Raw genomic sequence first — 13,037 nt, 5'->3', positions numbered from 1 at the left:
AAAGGAGGAGGAATGGTCTTGTTTCTCGGTGGTATCCGATTTACATATACAAGAAGAAGATAGATAGACGCATAAGGGATGTTGAGTTTTCTGATGAAGGTGTATCCCGTGGTGGGTGGTGTTTAGGTTAATAGCTATAGAAATTTACACAAATGGTCTGTTTATAAAAGTAATAATAAAATATATAAAAGGGTAAAAATATCATTTTACAACAATTTAACGGCAATTTTTTGACGCCTATGTGTCGGACCGTTTTCGTAATATCTAAAAAAACTAATAATCTATCTCTACCTCTTCTAATAAACATAACCTTTAATATGCCACATGTCCCCTTTCTACATTGTTAACTTGACACGTGTCATTTTTTAAATATAATCCTAAATCTAAAATTAACTTAAATTTAAAATTTAAAATATTGCATAAATGTAGAAAAAACCCTGAATTTCCTTCCGAGTCAATCGGGGTGGCCGTCTTTTTGTGAAAACGAGTTGGCAAATATTCCAAAATAAACTGGCTTCGCTCTTACCAAAGGGCCAATGGCCTAGCGGTATGGAGTGATCATCTCATATGAGAGGTCAGGTGTTCAAGTCTCGGTGAAGACATAGGTGGTTATTTAGGAGTAGATTAGTTAGTTACATCGCTCTTAATCGATACTACAGAAGACCTTGCTCATGATGTATATTCACTAATGGAGGATTCGGTGTAAAATTGAAATCGGCTTACTCATGATTTTAGCCTTTTTCCTCCTCCCTCTGTTTCATCGCATTGCAATTCTACAACATCGACACACCTCTTTCTCCTTTAATTTCTTCATCAGCAATGAACAGCGGACCAGGACTCTTCTCAAATTTCGGCAAGAAAACAAAACGTAATTTCAATTTGATTCACAGTTCATCTTGCTCTATTCATGTGAATGAACTTTGGAGTAAGTGTGCATGAGAATTATTTCACGTATTGTTGTTGTCTTTATACATCTGCTGATGAGAGACTACCAGTCGGATCAGAAATTTTCTGTTTCAACGACCAGTGTCACCGGAGTGGTACGTAACTATTTAACCTATGTAGTTTCTTCATTGATTTAGGTCGTCCGTTAATGTGATTTCTGAACACTGTTTCGGTTTTGTTAATTTGATCGCAGACACTTACATCAACTGCAACAAATAAAGGCGGCAACTCACCGGAGATGTCGGAGCAACCTACAATCACAAGAACACGTTAATTAATGTCAAACTCGACGCACAATCAAATATATGGTAGCTTCTTGCTTCCTTGATCTTCCAAATTCTATCAGACACAAACACTATTCCTGCACCACCTCTATTCCTTGATCTTCCAAATTCTATCAGATTACTATCACTTTAATTTTAAAGGATATTGTGGCCTCAACGAAGACCACTGCTTCTTTCAAACTGAATAACTTCAAATCCAGCAAGGTAGACCTTCAAATTTCATATAAATTCGAACTTAAATTGGAGAAACAATCAAATGTATGTATTCTTAATACTATTCATGCATCATCTTTCATGATTTCAGTGATTCTGCAGATTGATACGACATTAACTTCAACATATATTTTTTTCCCTTCAACAAAGGCAATTGCTTCATTAGAATTGCTTGATTTTAGATCTGGAAAGGTATATACTTTAGCTTCCCTAAATCTGGTTTACTCATTTCTTCATGTAATTTGGGGTTTAAGGTTTTGAGTAACCATTTTTCTCCCACAGCTTGATGTTCACTACTTTCATCACCATGCAACTTTAACATCAACATTGCCTTTAATCACTCTCCAACCATCAACATTTCAGCAACAATCGGGACTCCAATTTTTGCCATGGGTGCAAAGGTAGGCTATGAGAATGAGACATCTTCAAGTAAGTTCACAAACTTCACTGTTGGCATCAGTGTTAACTTACCAGATTCTACTGCTTCCATAGTCTTGTAAGCAATTACCCTTCAAAACATCATTATGTTAACTAATTCCAATTATCAACAACAAATCTTGCGATAATGGAATATAAATTTACTTTCAGGGGCGACAAAGGGGACACGATTAGGGCATCCTGTATACACCATTTTGATCAATTTAAAAAGACTGCTGTTGCAAGGGAGTTCAGCAGAAGGTTAAAGACAAATAAAACCAGATTCACTATTGGAGAGTGTTATATTGTTGATGGTCAAACAGTGGTCAATGCCAAGTTGACCAATAATGGAAAGCTAAGTGTCCTTTTGAAGCATGAGATTGTTTACTATATCTAATGCTTTAATATATACATTGGTGTTTTTATTATAAAAAAACCCCTTTAATTTATTTATTAACTAAAATATATTACAATAAAAAGGCAATTGCAAAGCTCATAAATATACTGTCACTTCTCCTATAGACCATATAATTACAGGTGAAAGAGGTTTAACTGAAATGTTGTATTGTAGTAATTGAAGGTGGCAAAATTTCAAGTCATGTGACTTGGATAATAATTAAAATAGATTCGTTTAATATCAATCGTGTTTATTTGTATACTATCTTTTTGTCCTTTTTTCATTATTTAAAATATTTAATGTAATAAATATGATTAAAAGATATAATATTTAAATAATAATTTTTATTTTTATTATTACCTGAATATGAACGATCACTATCCAGTCTATCCATCCTTTTTATATTTAGTTAAGTTCAATTACACATGATACATAACACATTAACACATTAACATAATAAATATGATTAAAAGATATAATATTTAAATAATAATTTTTATTTTTATTATTACCTGAATATGAACGATCACTATCCAATCTATTCATCCTTTTTATATTTAGTTAAGTTCAATTACACATGATACATAACACATTAACATGTTATAAAAAGAATACAACTTAAATCGAAATTGTTACACCTGTTATTTGCTCCAAAACATTAACAACTCTCTTATTTTTACAATCTTTTTTTATATATATGAAAAAAATTCTCAAGTGAATAAAATCATTTAGGGCGTGTTTGGCAAAAGTAGTTGTTAGCTGGAAGCGGTTAGCTGGTAGCGGGTAGCTGGTAGCTGGTAGCTGGAAGCTGTAACTTTTATTTGTTATATGAATGTTTGACAAAAGTAGCTGGAAGCTTTTGAAATATATAAAATTACATAAAAGGACAATTGATTAAAAAAATGTATATATAAATATATTTTTAAGGGTAATTATGGAAATTGATTTCAAAAGCTCCGGAGAATTTTGTTAAAAGCTACATGAAGTAGCTTTTAGAATTAGAGCGTTTTGTTAAAACTAAAAGCTAAACACTCATACTGCCAAACGAAGCTTTTTGCTTAAACTATAGCGTTTTGTCAAAAGCCAAAAGCTAGAAGCTCCCAAACGCTTCCAAAAGCTCTGTGCCAAACACGCCCTTAAGTTTATCAAATGCAATTTAATTTGTTATTTTTGTTTTGATAACTTATTTAAAACAATTTATGTCATAGTAAAAGTGTTTTAGTAGTTTATCCGGTGTCAAGTGTCAAAATGTACTTTAAAAAATGTTTACATTACCTTATCCGTTGCCAAAACGTAATAAATCAATATTCTTTTTTCTTTGTATTTAGTTACTAAGAAATATCGACCAGAAAAATAGGTTATGTAATGGTATTAGACTTCAGGTGGTATTATTGGGTAATCGCGTCATAGAAACAATGGTCTTAACTGGAAGTAACATTAGACATCGAGTTTTTATTTCAAGATTATCTTTAACACCTTCAGACAACAAAATTCCATACAAGTTCAAAAGGAGACAATTTCTCGTAGTTGTTTGTTTTGCTATGACTATAAACAAAAATCAAGGCAAATCATTGAAAAAGGTTGGTTTGTTTTTGCGAGAACCGGTTTTGTCAGACAGTTAGTTATACGTTGCTTTATCCAGAGTTAAGAGCAGAGAAGGATTAAAGTTATTGATTTTAGATAAAAATGATAATTTGACTAATAAAACTTCCAATGTTCAAGGAAGATTTCAAAATCTATGCTGAACTTTTAAGTTTATTTTTTTTTAAAATCAAATAAAGGTGTACTTACCATTAGGGGTGAGCGCGGTGCGGTTCGGTGCGATTATTAGCTAAAACCTCATCACTAACCGCAAATGCGGTTAATCCATTTTCAAAACCGCTTGGTGCGGTTATTTTTATGGTGCGGTTAGGCGGTTATTTTTGCGGTGCGGTTTTGTTTTTTCTGTTTTGCGGTTATTAACCGCATGGATTTGGTGCGGTTACTTTGTGTGGGTTTTAACCACAGTTTAGAGTCTCAAATGGTTTTAAGAGTTCAAATATATTACTTGTAATAATAAAAAAAAACCATAATGTATAAGACAATCAACTTAAATCACAAACAATTAATATCTTAAAAACGTCAAATCAATAGTAATTAACAATAAATTTATTAAAATTGTCTAATTTCACTATTTTTCAACGTTAAACATAACAAAAAATCATACTTTTGTCTTTTAGTATTTTATTCATCTTTCATTCATGAAACTTGTCTTATTTTTAATATATTACTATATTAATAATTAATAAAAATTTTTTATATAATATATGTGGTGCAGTGTGGTTTTTTTTGCGGTTTTTGAAAACTAATAACCGCACCGCACCGCAAAATTGCGGTTTTTAGAAAACAGAAAACCTCACCATCGGTTTTTATTGCGGTTGCGATTTATGCGGTTTTTGCGATTAACTTTAATTGCGGTGCGGTTTTTGTTCATCTCTACTTACCATCCACAATTAAATGCTTTTTTACATTTATTATTTGTTTTTGATAAAAATTTTAATTGACCTACCCTGGTTTACACGGGTTATATCCTAATCCTAATAATAAACGGTCCATTTTGATGCAAAATGAAAAGGGAGCCTCATCGTTCATGTACCCAAAAAAAAAATATAAGAAAAAAGCGAACCATTAACCAAACCAAGGGGAAACAATAGACCATCGTATATCAGAGTCAAACTTCCGTTAGTCGTTTCCAACCCTAGCTAGGGTTTTCAATTTCATCGTCGACAATACATCTGCCAATTAAGTTCGATTCATTTTCTATCCTTCTGTTATTCAGTTCGAGCTTTGTGTCAGAATCCTTTGGGAGGCAAAAGCATGTACGGATCGAGGGGGTAAGTTCTCTCAACAATAAATTTTTATCCTTTTTTTTTTTTGTTATATGAATCAGTTTCAGCTTAGTGGCTTGCGCATGTGTTAAGTTTCTTTCAATGAATATCATGGGTTTTTCCGTTTCTATATCCTTGTTATCCCGGTATCTGAATCCGGGTGAATTTGATTGTTCAATTGGCGTTTCCATAGAAATGAAATTCACCATAAAAATTGAAAATAAAGGTGATAAATTTGGGGATTAATCTTGATTTTTCCATTTTTGAGTATTCATGCTGATCAGATTTGGGGATTAATCTTTATCAATTCTTTCCACATGCCACTCTTTCTCTTTCTTTTCAATTCAATTCGATTAACAAATTAAAAATGTAGATTTAACAGCGACTCTCCGCTCCTGTATATTCTTTTTTACCAGTTCATAAGTTTGAATTGCTGGCTGTTTCTGGTTCTTGCACTTAACAATAGAATAGAATTATAAGTTTTAATCTACAACAAACAAATTCAACATGATGGAATGATATAACGTATGAGAATTTGATATTATTAGAGGGTTAAACTTATGAGAATTAATAAAGAAAAAAGTAGTAAAATAGGAAAAGAAACATGGGTCGGGTATGGTTTTATTAAGTGGGGAATGTTTTTTCTTTTCTCTTTGGGTATGAATAATTGAAGGGCAATGTATGGGAGCGGGGGGTTATCAGATGCATACGAAATCGGCTCAAAAAGACCAAGAATCATGGAATCCAATCCCTACTTTGCAGTTTCCAGTTCCACCGCCTACAACCACCACCACCACCACCCATACAACTACACCACCACCACCGCCTTCCACCCATCATCTTTTCCGGTGGTCCGCCTGAGAGGCCTCCCATTCAATTGCACAGACACCGACATCTTCAAGTTCTTTTCCGGCCTCGAAATCCTTGACGTGCTATTGGTCAACAAATCCGGCCGGTTTTCCGGCGAGGCTTTTGTGGTGTTCAGCCGCCCCATGCAGGCTGAGATGGCCTTACAGAAAGACCGCCAGAACATGGGGCGGCGATACGTGGAGGTTTTTAAATGCAAGAAACAGGATTACTACAATGCGGTGGCTAGTGAGGTGAGATATGAAGGCGGTGGCGGCGGTGGTGGTGGAGGTGGTGGTGGTGGTTATGGTTATGATGATTACTATGGCCATGGAAGCTCACCACCACCACCAGCGAGGTCTTCAAAGAGGTTTCTTCAAGATAAGATGAAGGATGAAATGGAGTATACTGAGATATTGAAGTTAAGAGGGCTGCCGTTTTCTGTGAAGAAATCTGAGATTTTTGAGTTTTTTAAGGATTTTAAGGTTGTGGAAGGGAAAGTGTTTATTGCTTGTAGGCCAGATGGGAAGGCGACAGGGGAAGCTTACGTGGAGTTTGAGACAATTGAGGAAGCTAAGGAAGCTGTTATGGTGAAAGATAAGAAGATGATTGGGTCAAGATATGTCGAGTTGTTTCCGTCTACTCATGATGAAGCTAGAAGAGCTGAGTCTAGGTCAAGGCAGTAATAATTAGTGAAAAGATTGTGTTTTTTTTTTTTTTTTTTTTTTTTTTTTTTTAGGTTTTTTTTTTTTGATGATGTTTGTTGGATATTGATGATTTGGTTATATATTGTGGGTGTATTTTGGTAATTGGTAGATTTGTTTTAGTTATTGGGCGATGGATATTATGGTTTGCTGAAATGTTTTTGTTTTGTTTTGTGTTGATGTTTTGTTTCACATGGATCGTGTGGTGATGTGTTGTATGATGAAATTAAAACATGGATGTGTTAAAAGTAAAAGTTTTTTTATATGTATTTGAATGATATTGTTAAAAGTATGTAGATTTTATATAGAATATTAGTGTGATAATAAGAAATAAAATTACAATTTTGTAGTATGCACAAAGCATATACGTGCAAAGCAAGGTTGATCGAAAGATGGACTCCGGATAAAATGTATTTATAACAAAGAATAAGATATCGAATCAATAAAATTTGGTTGTAAAGTTTTGTTTTTCCTGGTATTTGTTATAACTTGATGTTGATTAAGATATTGAATTGATAAAATTAATTTTAACTTTTTAAAGAGATCTCATAATAAGTAGAACGTATTTTAAATAAAAAAAAGAAACCAAAGTCTGATTGTATACAACTACACTAGATCACAATGCTGTATGAGGTTTCTTATGATTTTTAATGCGTAATTTTGAGTTGAATACCTGAATGGATGAATATTTTGATGGTCAATTCATGCTGATTGAATATTTTTAAGTTATTTATCGGATTTTTTTTATCATAAATAAAGAAACTTGTAGGGTTTATAAGACTAATTATTAAAAAGTGGAATTGGCCGCTGTAAGATATTTTGCATCAAAATCGGGCCCAAATGTGATGAAGTTTTTTTATTTTTATTTTTATTATTTATTATTATTATTTTTTTAGATTTTTAAAATCAAGATCAAAATCTTTGATAACCATGTATACAAATAATCCAATTAAAACAAAATACCAATATTAATATATATTTTGTTTTTTCAAGTCTAATACATATGTCCGAACTTTTAAAATAAAAAATAAAAAACAAAATCTTGATATGTAATTGTAAAAAGGGGTAATTTCTAGCAATTCACTCAAAGATCGTTTGACCCGATTTTGACTGAACATAAGAAACTGAAGTGGTCGGCCAGCGATAGCCGCCGAGAAAGAATCGTTAATGGCGGAGACGGAATCCTACCCCCCGATCGACCCAACAAACTTTGATCTCATCGTCGTCGGCACCGGCCTACCTGAATCCATCATCGCCGCCGCAGCCTCCGCAGCCGGAAAAACTGTACTCCATCTTGATCATAACCCCTTCTACGGCTCCCACTACTCTTCCCTTACTCTCCAAGACCTCACATCCTTCCTCCGCTCCCACTCCGAAATCCCTAAAACCAATCCCCCCCAATCGGATGACACCGAGACTCTCGATGTTAACCCCCGCCCCCTCTACTCTGATGTCGAGATCTCTTCTTACGATGATTCTCTCGAAGAACATTCCAGGAAGTTCAATTTGGACTTGGCAGGACCTAGGGTTTTGTTCTGTGCTGACAGTGCTGTGAACTTACTCCTCAAGTCATCTGCTAATCAGTATGTTGAGTTTAAGAATATTGATGCGAACTACATAGGTGATGGAAATGGTAACCTAATGAATGTGCCAGATTCGAAGAGTGCTGTATTCAAGGATAAAACAATGAAGTACAGTGAGAAGAATCAGTTGAATAGTTTCTTTAAGCTGGTGCAGGGGCATCTTGAAGCTGTTAAATCTGTTGACGTTGCCGTTGATGATGAGAAGATCATTTCGGATGAAGATTTAGAAAGCCCATTTGTCGTGTTCATGGACAAGATGAAGTTGCCTCCAAAAATAAAATCGTAATGCGTCTCTCCCTCTATCTTGGTGATCCATGACAGCATTTTCCTTAAACTATACCAAGTTAATTCGATTGCTTCCTTCTCTTTTTCTTTATAGGATCATCCTCTATGCCATAGCCATGGTTGATTATGATCAAGATGCTGGAGAATCCTGTAAAGATATTCTCAAGACAAAAGATGGGATAGATCGTTTAGCTCTTTACCACTCATCAGTTGGAAGGTTTCTTCTCACTCTGCTTGTTGTATCATTTAATTCATCAACATATGATGTATTATTATATGGCTATTTAGGTTTCCTAATGCACTTGGAGCATTGATTTATCCCATCTATGGCCAAGGAGAATTGCCACAAGCCTTTTGCAGACGTGCTGCTGTAAAAGGGTGTCTTTATGTAATTTCTTTAATCTTTGCTCCCTGAACTTTCTTCATTCTACTACAGATTTTGACTCAACTTCTGTTTATATTACAGGTTTTGAGAATGCCAGTGATATCTGTACTTCTGAACAAGGTTTCTACTCTATACAAGAATTAAAAAATTTCATCATCATGCAAAACTCAGATTGCTGATTTATATTATAACATTTGGTTGATGGAATTTGCAGGATAATGGGAATTATAAAGGTGTGAAATTGGTATCTGGGCAGGAATTAACCAGTGATAAACTAGTAATGGATCCATCTTTCACCATAACATCTTCAAATTCTCCTTCAAATGTTTCTAAATTGGCTAGAGGAATATGCATCACAAATAGTGCTTTAAAACCTGATATATCCAGTTGTCTGGTTATATATCCTCCTAGATGTAAGATCTCTCTTCTTTTTTATTTTTGAAAATTTCAAGAGTCAATCTGAATAAGATTAATTCTCTCTCTTTAGCTTTATACCCTGATCAGGCTACTTCAATCCGAGTTCTCCAACTCGGGAGCAGTTTAGCTGTTTCTCCTTCTGGGAAGTAAGTTTTTTTTTTTTTAATAAAAATTTACAATTTTATTATTTCTATTATTGACAGATGCCTTATCTTACTTCATATATATTTTTTTTTTTTACCTTTTTTAGGTTTGTTTTCTACATTTCAGTTGTATGTGATAATGCCATTGAAGGAAAAAAGTCTCTACAAGCAGCCATTGATGACCTTTTCTCATTACACTCTGATGAAACTGAAAGTAAAGAGTTGAAGCCCACTTTGCTTTGGAGTGCATTGTATATCCAAGATTTAATCGAGGTGTGTTTAATTTTCTTGTTATTTTTATATTGTTAATTGTTATGCAGTTGATTGAAGATTTGTTTTGTTTTGATTTTAGGGTTCAGTGGGACCTGTTGTTATGACACCTACTCCAGATGGAAATTTAAACTACAATGATCTTCTTGATGCAACTTCAAAGGTATCTTCATCTTATTTTTATTTTCAGAAAATAGGATATGGAAATCAAATAAGCTAGAAATTTTTAATTTTTCTCACTGGGGTTGTATATTTGTGGCATATATAAATGTAACAGCTGTTTAAGAAGTTGTATCCTGATGATGAATTCTTCCCAGAGACATCAAACACAGACTCATCTGATAAAATAGAAGATGATAGTGAAGTTGTTCTAGATTCCTAGCCATGATTTTTTTTTTTTTTTTTTTTTTTTTTAATGAAATGTTGGAAAAGTAGATACAAAATATAGATGTGATTTTGAGTACCAAAAGGAATGAAATTGTTTTTGTCATGTTAAATTTTATATGTTGTATTGTATCACAGTTGATAATTTTATTTTTCTTGTGGTTGGATTTGTGTTCAAGTAAAAGATTTTGTAATGTTAAATTTTAAAATCTGTTGGCAAAATGTAAATCAAAATTTAATTTCAGGATGCTTAAAGATTGTAGCAGGTGAAATATAGTTGTTTAGTCAAAATATAATTTCTTTTGAGATATTAAATGAAACTTAAAAAGTCATTTGACATGTATATTATGTAGTGATATGACCTTCTCAATCATTATATTCAAAAGTAGATAATCAATGCGATAATATAATTGTTTCGAGTAACCTTAAAACACAAATATAAAAGAAAAAAACTGTCCATTTAAAAAAGAAAAAAACTTGATACAGACTCATAGAGCATTCAGCAAAAAAGAGTGAAAAAAATAGAACATCAATTAAAAATGTTGGTGCCGTTGCCAGGACTCGAACCTGGAGCTCCTGGGTTAGAGGAGCTGTAAAGATGAAATCTTTCAGCTGATTGTGCTACAACGGCGTATGTTGATAACATTCATCCATAATTGTATATATCCACTAAAAGTTATAAAGCGGAAACAACGTTTTTCATTTTAACCAACGATCAGTAAATTGACGTTTTTTTTGGGGGTACAGTCGTACAGATGTCGTGTATTTGTTGTATGTGATTTAAATCACATAGAGTAAGGAGAAACATTATCTATTAGCAAAATGATATTTCCATTTGATAAATTGATTCGTCTATTTGAAATGTATGTTTTACCAACTTGTACGATAGCTGCAAAGGCGTTTTACCTCATATGGATGGATCAAATTATTAACTGGAAATATCACTTCCCATTAGCAAAAGTTTTGTATATTTTTGCTCATTTTAATAAGTACAACGTTTTTTTTTATTATTATTTTTTTATTTTTTATTTTTAATAAATTTATGTGTTCTGTGTTGAACTTTGTTTGAAACAGATAGTATTATTCAAATTAAACTAAAATCATATAACTGGTATTTATCTAAAACGTCATGAATAATTAAGGTATTAAGTTTTCTATAAAAGAAAATTACCTCCGTAGAGAAGAAAGAAGTAGCAACAAATCACAAGACGCGACCATAACTCGCCACACTGCGGTCAAAACCGTAGGAAACCGCACCCAGGGGGTGGTGTGCGCGGTCTAGCTGGCAAAACCACGCACACCGCGGTCCACTCCGCACAGCCTTAAATGAAATAAATAATGATTAGTAAAATTTGATTAGCCTTACATTTACTGATGAATATTTCGTTTCTATTCATCTCGCTCCCCTTATGTTTCCCCTTAATGCGTCAGCTGTCCTGTTCCGTTTCTTTATTTGGAGGATTTATGACATGGTTGATTGAACTCACATAGTCTTTTATGAGGTTTTTTTTTTTTTTTTCCAAAAAGGGTTAACTGGATTTGGTATGACTCCAACCAAGCCACAACTTAAGGTGCTTACTTTTGTTTAATTATGTCTTAGTTTTTTTAACTTAGGGGTTGTTTGATATACTTCTTACTAGGTTTAGTAAGAGGTTGGGTCGGGTGAGAGTCGGTCATATTCAAACCATTTGATACAACAATTAGTTGGGTTTGAATTGGTCCTATAGCCTCTAATATGCCTCTTACTTTGTGTGATAAGAACTCAGGTGTGACTTAGTCAAATTTGATTCAATCAACAAAATTCAAACGACCTGCTTGACCATATCTCCATGGAAAAACTAATATCTTCTATAAACATATATTTTTCAACACACTCCCATTTGATGACTTTTTGATCTGGAGAAAACATAAGCCATGAAACGGAAAGACTGGTAATAGCATGAAGCAGGAAGTGGTTTGCTTAGAACATCAACATTAACAACTCCATTCGAGGCAAAGTATTCAACAAATTCAAGTAAACAGATGGTATGATGGTGGCCTGGGTTGACAAAGACTAATGGAGTACCTATATCATCATCAGAGGCATAAACAACTATGACTTGATTATAAAAATTTTATGCTTCTCTAATTTTTTTATAACTAATTTCCAATTTATCTTTTACTTGTATGCTAGACATATGAACAAACACAAAAGGTATAATCCCCGAAGTGTTTGCAACCAATTCCTTCCTATTTAGCAATATTTAATCCACTATGCAAGTCTCCGTCTTTTGCTGTTGGATGATTCTTCTCACTTTTGACCTCATCAACTTTAGGATTTCGTATCATTTTAGAAATTCATGTTGTTTTTTTTTTGTTGGACTTCAAACTTTAGCAGTTTTTATAAAAAAAACCCCAACATTTTTTATATAATACCATCAAGGTTGATCATAGCAACGTGATCCCATCTAGTCTATTACTTACTGAATCTTTGAATAGTAAAGCATATTTTATTTGTGCCATTAAAATTTGTTGATAAAACATGTCTTCCCATTAACCAATACCTAATTAAGTAGAGAACCTAATGGATTGTAAAATATTCAACATGTCTCCCCTTTCTCATTGACTAGAATATATATATATATATATATATATATATATATATATATATATATATATATATATATATATATATATATATATATATATATATATATATATATATATATATATATACTTACAAACGTTACATAATCTATAAACAAACAATGAATGGTTGCATGAACTATGGTGAAATCCCAAAGGGGTGACATAATCTGTGAACCTTTGGTAGCATGCATGTGGTGCCTGTTTTAGACCGTACAATGATTTCCTCATTCTACAAACATGATGAGGATAAGATGGATGACGGAAACCGG

The 13,037-nt window shown here is 33.1% G+C and overlaps 2 protein-coding genes and 1 pseudogene across 2 annotated transcripts; all 3 read left to right on the top strand.

Annotated features, from left to right (window-relative positions):
- Nucleotides 1-819: 819 nt before the first annotated feature.
- Nucleotides 820-2,256, top strand: LOC111911062 (mitochondrial outer membrane protein porin 2-like; annotated as a pseudogene).
- Nucleotides 2,257-4,902: 2,646 nt separating this feature from the next.
- LOC111911065 (uncharacterized) lies at nt 4,903-6,845 on the top strand. The gene is made up of 2 exons (XM_023906845.3): nt 4,903-5,129; nt 5,797-6,845. Exons 1-2 carry the CDS (start codon nt 5,113-5,115, stop codon nt 6,653-6,655), a joined length of 876 nt encoding a protein of 291 aa, XP_023762613.1. The 5' UTR covers nt 4,903-5,112; the 3' UTR covers nt 6,656-6,845.
- A 904-nt stretch (nt 6,846-7,749) lies between these two features.
- LOC111911064 (rab escort protein 1) lies at nt 7,750-10,324 on the top strand. The gene is made up of 9 exons (XM_023906844.3): nt 7,750-8,538; nt 8,636-8,758; nt 8,830-8,929; nt 9,008-9,046; nt 9,141-9,339; nt 9,414-9,489; nt 9,594-9,759; nt 9,839-9,919; nt 10,034-10,324. Exons 1-9 carry the CDS (start codon nt 7,841-7,843, stop codon nt 10,136-10,138), a joined length of 1,587 nt encoding a protein of 528 aa, XP_023762612.1. The 5' UTR covers nt 7,750-7,840; the 3' UTR covers nt 10,139-10,324.
- Nucleotides 10,325-13,037: the final 2,713 nt, after the last annotated feature.

Source organism: Lactuca sativa, chromosome 2 (assembly GCF_002870075.4).
Source record: "Lactuca sativa cultivar Salinas chromosome 2, Lsat_Salinas_v11, whole genome shotgun sequence".
In the NCBI taxonomy this organism is placed as follows: Eukaryota; Viridiplantae; Streptophyta; class Magnoliopsida; order Asterales; family Asteraceae; genus Lactuca; species Lactuca sativa.
This window is presented reverse-complemented; position numbering and strand designations above follow the sequence as displayed.